The 7,384-nt window shown below is 38.7% G+C and overlaps 1 protein-coding gene across 1 annotated transcript; it reads left to right on the top strand.

Moving 5' to 3' along the window:
• The first annotated feature begins 4,041 nt into the window (after window positions 1-4,041).
• On the top strand, window positions 4,042-4,854 carry LOC106093290 (uncharacterized). The gene is made up of 2 exons (XM_013260341.2): window positions 4,042-4,503; window positions 4,561-4,854. The coding sequence occupies exons 1-2, from the start codon at window positions 4,117-4,119 to the stop codon at window positions 4,786-4,788; spliced, it is 615 nt and encodes a 204-aa protein (XP_013115795.2). The 5' UTR covers window positions 4,042-4,116; the 3' UTR covers window positions 4,789-4,854.
• Window positions 4,855-7,384: the final 2,530 nt, after the last annotated feature.

The raw sequence follows: 7,384 nt of genomic DNA, 5'->3' as shown, positions 1-7,384 counted from the left end.
CTTTCATTCCCGCTTACTCTGTTATGGTCCGGCACCCAAACGATGCGGATTGTGTCATCCTTAGAGAAGGCGTTAATCTCCTTCTTATCAAAACTGTTCGTGACCTTACCGTCCTGGTTGTTATTGCCCTTATGGCAATTTTACTATCGGTAAAGATGTTCACACTCGACGTCCTCGTATTAGTATCACACCACCTCACGCATTTCGTGATCGCCCGGCTTTCTGCCAGCAAGACCGTATTATGGTCAGGCAGTCTAAAAGAGATCTCAGTCCGTGGGTTCTCAATGTAGACTCCCAGGCCCACTCTGTCCCCTAGCTTTGATCCATCCGTGTAACATGATCTTCCAGACGGCAATACTAGAGTTCCGTAAGTCCAAGACTGTGCCGCTGGCAGCAGTGCCTCGTTCTCGACCTCAAGTTTCGTCTCAGGTAACCGATCGGAAACCTTCTCCCTTTCATCCAGGTTTCCTATCGTCACCTAGATTATACCGCGATGGTATGAGCTGCTCCCGTCCTCAATTCATTCTCCCATCGCCTAAAGTCTCATAGCCGCAGTGGCTGCCTCAAACTTAATCTGTATGCCGTCTCTGTCTATGCCAAGACAACATGTTCTCTGAACCTGTTGTATGGTCCTTATGTTGCACTTTTTCTCCATAGCAGTCCACCAAACCACTGAGGCGTATGTAAGTATTGGTCTAATCACTCTCCTGTAAAGCCAGTGAACTATCCACGGATTCAGGCCCCATTTCGAGCCAACGGCCCGTCTACATAGTGCCCAACATCTGTGAGCCTTCTCAGTACGCTCCTGTATGTGACACTTCCAATTCAGTTTCCTGTCCAAGATCACGCCTAAGTATTTAACCGTATCAGATATCGAAATCGTTTTATTGACGAAACGTGGTACGTCAAATTGGCCCACCTTCGTCTTCCTCCTGAAGAGGCATATTTCTGCCTTCTTTGAGATCCCTGGGTTTAGCCCAGTCATATACCATATGCAGACATTTTTGGCCCTTCTGCATTTCTGGTTCAGATCCTTACCCCTAAGAAGTATTACGACATCATCGAAATAGCAGACGGGTTCAAATCGCTCCTCAGTCAGCATCTGCAATAGGTTATGTATGGTGGTCACCCAAAGGAGTGGCGTGCCCTGTGCCACTTTCTCCCTTATATTTATGCCATGGGACCCGCAATTAATCCACCTGGTTTATCCAGTCTCTAAGGACCCGGTGCTGGTCTAAGGATTGGATCAATGTGTCGGTCCGCACATTCTTAAACGCCCCCTCGATGTCAATGCAAACCTCCAATGAGTACGTCTTGGCATCGAAGGATTTATCTATTTTATGCACAACCTGGTGCAGGGCAGTCTTCACTGACCTTACCTTGACATAGGCATGCTGTTTGTATTTGAGCGGTTCGCTGGATGTCTTACTCTTTATCATGTTATCCACAATGCATTCCATGGTTTTGACAAGAAAGGACGTAAGGCTTATAGGTCTGTAGACCTTTGGTGTCGTATAACTTGCTTTGCCGTGCTTGGGTATAAACACCACCCTTGCCTTCTGCCCGGCTTTCGGAGTATGCAATAGTTGCCAGATGAGGCGCCAGATGGTCTGCCTCTTTTTGAATAACACCGGAAATATTCCATCAGGTCCGGGTGACATAAATGGTTTGAAGCTCTTCAAGGCTTCTTTGAGCATAAATTCCGTTATGATAAATGTTTGATCAACCTCATTATTCCAAAAGTTCGTTGTCTTCGTGAGTTCCGTCGTATCCTGTGGAAATGCGTTTTCATCAAAAGCCTCAACATGTCCTCCGTTGTTTCGAAATTACAATATTGGTAATCAAAAATGCAAATACGTTTAAAGGTACGATTTCAGCGAGTTTTTTAATTGAATGTAAGAACTTCAGAATTGAACCATGTTTTTATACCACCACCGAAGGATGGTCGTATATTCATTTTGTTATTCCGTTTGCAACACATCGAAATATCCATTTCCGACCCTATAAAGTATATATATTCTTGATCAGCGTAAAAATCTAAAACGATCTAGACATGTCCGTCCGTCTGTCTGTTAAAAGATATTGAGCTGATACTTTGCACAGATTCTTTTTTTTTGTCCACAAGCAGGTTAAGCTCGAAGATGGGCTATATCTTGACATAGCCCCCATATAGACCGATCCGCCGATTTAGGGTCTTAGGCCCATAAAAGCCACATTTATTATCCGATTTTTCTGAAATTGAGGACAGTGGGTTGTGTTAGGTCCTTCGAAATCCTTCGTCAATTTGGCTCAGATCGGTCCAGATTTGGAAATAGCTGCAATATAGACCGTTCCTCCGATTTAGGGTCTTAGGCCCATAAAAGCCACATTTATTATCTGATTTTGCTGAAATTTGGGACAGTGAGTTGTGTTAGGCCCTTCGACATCTTTCGTCAATTTGGTCCAGATCGGTCCTGATTTGGATATAGCTGCCATATAGACCGATCTCTCGGTTTTAGGTTTTGGGGCCATAAAAGGCGCATTTATTGTCAGATTTTGCCGAAATTTGAGACAGTGAGTTGCGTTAGGCTCTTCGATGTCCTTCTTCAATTTGGCCCAGATCGGTGCAGATTTGAATATAGCTGCCATATAGACAGATCTCTCGGTTTTAGGTTTTGAGGCCATATAGGCACATTTATTGTCCGATTTTGCCGAAATTTGAGAGAGTGAGTTGCGTTAGACATCTTTCGTCAATTTGGCCCAGATCGGTCCTGATTTGGATATAGCTGCCATATAGACCGATCTCTCGGTTTTAGGTTTTGGGGCCATAAAAGGCGCATTTATTGTCAGGTTTTGCCGAAATTTGAGACAGTGAGTTGCGTTAGGCTCTTCGACGTCCTTCTTCAATTTGGCCTAGAACGGTGCAGATTTGAATATAGCTGCCATACAGTCCGATCTCTCGGTTTAAGGTTTCGCCGAGATTTGGGACAGTTCGTTGTGTTAGGCTTTTCGACATCCGTGTCGCATATGGTTCAGATCGGTTTATTTTTAGTTATAGCTTCTAAAAAGACTAATATTTTCTTATACACAATTGAACAATGACTTGTACCGATTAGTATTTGGTCCAAATCGGAACATATTTCGATATGCTATGGGACATAAGGTATGCAATTTACACCTATTTTGGTGATAGGTGGTTTACATATATACCCGAGGTGGTGGGCACACAAAGTTCGGCCCGGCCGAACTTAACTCCTTTTTACTTGTTAATTTTATCTGTGTAATATTAAATCAATAGTAGTTGTACTACGATCAATGAAAGTTTATATTGCACTGTTTGTTTGCTTAACACCTATGTATGAGAGTAAGGTGATCACATAAGTGTTTAGCAAATAAACCGTGCAAGATAAACTTTTAACGACGACACATACAATTGTTACAATAGAACTATTTGAGCTGTGATATTTACATGTTTTTATATAAATATTCATATCTATTTGTAGAAAACAGCCCATGAGTATGAAGTTCAATGTTGTTGCGAAATATAGCGAAATAAAGGGAGATTTAGTACACATAAAAACCTTGAGCTTGATGATTTTTACTCAATTTTCATATTCCTTCCCCATCCCTGTACATATTTTAACAATACAATTAATATACATATGTATGTCACATTCAACATTCCAATTCCATGCTTTACAGTAAATTTTTTCCCGTAAGTTGAATGTAAATATAATTCTATGTCTCTGTTCAATAAAACATACCTTGTATACTCCCCATTACTTGGTGGTGGGTGAAACTTTTTTATGATCGCCACTGCAGTTAATAAAACATTAGCAATATTATATAATCGAACAGATTCAATATTTTTTCAATTTACCCTAAGGAAAAGTTTACTGGGTTATTCAATTTCTATGAATATCGTAATCATTGTGAGGTCGAGATATGAGGCCTTAATCACTGGGATAAACATAATAACACACATAGTCAAATCATTTTGATTTGCTTTTGCTATATAAACCATTGATTAAGTTATGATCAAACAGTTATTGCCAAATTCTTTCGTTGTTCTTACGTCCTCGGCAATATACGACTACTTTGTTGATTAGTCTAAAAGAGGAACGTTTAATCCGAAATATGAGTTTACAAAAGACTTGTATCGTTTTTACCATTGCCTGCATGGCCTTGGCAATGGCAAAGACCCAAAACGTCAATGGAATCCTTCCCGAGCGCAGCATTCTGAATTTTATGGCAAGTTCCAGTCGAACCCTTCAAGGAAATCCCACACGATCATTGGAATGCTTTGAATATTATATTCCTATCATCGATGAAACGGCCCAACAATATCAATGGGATTTGGGCAATTGTACAGAAGCCTTTGAAAATGCTCAACAGGCGGCTTTTCAAGCATCAGCTGAACAACGAAATCAATTGGCCAAAACAGTTAATGATTCCTGTGAAATTCTAATTGAATGTGAGAATGCAGCCACAGCTGAAGATGTCTATCAATGCTATATAAATCAGGTGAGTATTTTGAACTCTTCTGTGTTAAGAAAAGAAAATAAATTCTATACTTTTTAGGGTCCAACTGAGGCAAAAACCTTGTATTCTGTTTCAATCGACGCCACTTCCCAGTATGCAACTCTGGAAGAGAAAATCCGCCAAGCGCAGAGTGATGAAGAAATGTGTAACATAAAGGCCAGAATAATCTACGAAAAGGATTCGACCCAAGCCTATGCTGAATTGAATTCGTGCGTTTTGAACGAAACTCCCATCCCAACTGCTGCAGCACCTTCTTCCAAAGTATAATCGTCATCAACTTCAGACGTTACGGACACTTCGTCAGGGTGTATACCGGCTACTCCCAGTGACATCAAAGCTGAGGAAGACATTTTCAAAGGCAACAATAATTTTCTGAAGAATATTCAATTTATTTATTTGAATTTTTAAAAAGTTAAAATAAAAAAATGTTTGCCATTTCAATCATAATTGAAATGTTGGTGTTATTCAATCAAGTTAAATCGGATAGTTGTGTCAATAGTAATTTGGTTAGTTTCGGTTTTATTTACTAAATTGCGTTGCCCAAAAAGTAATTGCGGAAATGAACTTTAATCAAATATATTTTTTTTACACTTTTTTTCTAAAGCAAGCTAAAAGTAACCGCTGATAACTGACAGAAGAAAGAATGTAATTATAGAGTCACAAGCTGTGAAAAAATTTGTCAACGCCGACTATATGAACGCCGACAATATGTGATCACCTCCAGAAATTGGGGTTTAAAACAGTACCTGTTGATGAACTGGGAAATTTTGTTTGCTCTATTGAATTATCCATCCATCATTAGACATAGACTTGTGATTTTCAATGAGATTATGAGGAAAAATGGGTTTTAATTGTTGGCCAAAGGGTCATTTTGCAATATAAATGGCTTGGATGAAATATTTACCATTGTTTAAATGCACATGTTGTGCATAGAGTCCAAAAAAGCGTAAAGCTTTTATTGCAACGCATACACTAAATTGTTTGCCTTTTCATACTAACAACTGATATCAATGTGTACCAAAGGTCATAAAATTAACACGTGGAATAGCTAATCTAATATTTTGTTTCTTGTTTTAGGGACCGCATTAATTTTCCTGTTGGAACTTCTTCCATGACACAATAAATATTGACGAACTATGAAGCAAATTTATCAAGGCCTAAGTCTATTAACCCTTAAACCTTAATTTATTACATATAAATCTGAAAAAAGACTTGTATTTGTATAAAAAAGAAAACTTTGAATAATTATTCCTTTTTTTAAGTTTCAGTCAAGCTTAAAATTTAAAATATGACTGCTTAATAATACTTGCACTTCATTTTTATTCGCATTTATAAATAAATTATCAAAAACAATTATTTATTTTAAGATGAGTTATTATCCGTGTCTTTCGACTCGTTGTTACCATTCTTCTTTGCTGCAAAAAGCCATGGTTACTTATAGTTTTGTCTTGGAGCATAGAATGTCTAAAATGAAAACAAAAGAAAAACTAGAAAAACCCACCTCGGGTATATATGTAAACCACCTATCGTCATGATCCGGTGATAAATTTATAGCAATTATGCCGAAAACTGGTCCGATTTGGACCAAATTCGATAGGATATTTAGTGGTCTAAAAAGTAGAAGTCACTGTTCAATTTTGCAGAACAAAATATTGGTATTTTTGGTAGCCATATCCAAATATAGACCGATATAAACTATATACGACACGGATGTCGAAAAGCCTAACATAAGTCACTGTGTCAACTTTCAGTGAAATCGGATTATAAATGTGCCTTTTATGGGGCAGCTATATCCAAATCTGAACCGATCGGAGCCAAATTGAAGAAGGATGTCGAAGATCACACAACTCACTGTTCCAAATTTCGGCGACATCGGACAAAAAGCTATATCCAAATCTGGAGCGATCTGTGCCACATTGGAGAAAGATGTCGAGAGGCCTTACTTAACTCAGTGTCCCAAATTTCATTGACATCGGACAATAATGAGCCTTATATGGGCCCAAATCGAGAGATCGGTCTATATGGCAGCTATATCCAAATCTCGACTGATCTGGGCCAAATTGAAGAAGGATGTCGAAGGTCCTAACACAACTCACTGTCCCAAATTTCAGCCAAATCGGACAATAAATGTGTCTTTTATGGGCCCAAGACCTTAAATCAATAGATCGGTCTTTATGGGGCTATAACAAGTTAAAGTCCGATATAGCCCATCTTCGAACTTAACCTGCTTATGGACAAATAAAAAGTCTGTGCAAAGTTTCAGCTCAATATCTCTATTTTTAAAGACTGTAGCGTGATTTCAACAGACAGAAGGACAGACGGGCGAGTATGGCTAGATCGCCTTAGATTTTTACGGTGATCAAGAATATATATACTTTATAGGGTCTGGAATGGATATTCCGATGTGTTGCAAACGGAATGATAAAATGAAATGGAATGACAAAATGGTATAATAACAATTAGTTGAAGTAACTATAACATAATTCAAATAATATTGTATATATAGAACTTACCTAAAATCACAGGTGTTCAATAAATATAGATAAGCCATTGCTTCGTTTAATAGGCCCCACGTACAAAGATTAGAAATAAAGGCAGAACAAGTAAAAGCGTGCTAAGTTCGGCCGGGCCGAATCTTATATACCCTCCACCATGGATCGCATTTGTCGATTTCTTTTCCCGTCATCTATTCTTGGGCAAAAAAGGATATAAGAAAAGATTTGCTCTGCTATTACAGCGATATCAAGATATGGTCCGGTTTGGACCAAAATTAAATTATATGTTGGAGGCCTGTGTAAAATGTCAGCCAATTCGAATAAGAATTGCGCCCTTTGGGGGCATAAGAAGTAAAATAGAGAGATCG

The sequence above is a fragment of the Stomoxys calcitrans genome, chromosome 4, assembly GCF_963082655.1.
Source record: "Stomoxys calcitrans chromosome 4, idStoCalc2.1, whole genome shotgun sequence".
Classification (NCBI taxonomy): Eukaryota; Metazoa; Arthropoda; class Insecta; order Diptera; family Muscidae; genus Stomoxys; species Stomoxys calcitrans.
Note: the sequence above shows the minus strand (reverse complement) of the source record. Positions and strands in the feature narration are given on the sequence as shown.

What these genes read in the sequence shown, in the direction of transcription:
- LOC106093290 (XM_013260341.2), top strand. Translation starts at nt 4,117, where the DNA reads ATGAGTTTACAAAAGACTTGTATCGTTTTTACCATTGCCTGCATGGCC. An exon ending in ATCAATGCTATATAAATCAG is followed by an intron (nt 4,504 to 4,560) that starts GTGAGTATTTTG and finishes TATACTTTTTAG; the next exon opens with GGTCCAACTGAGGCAAAAAC.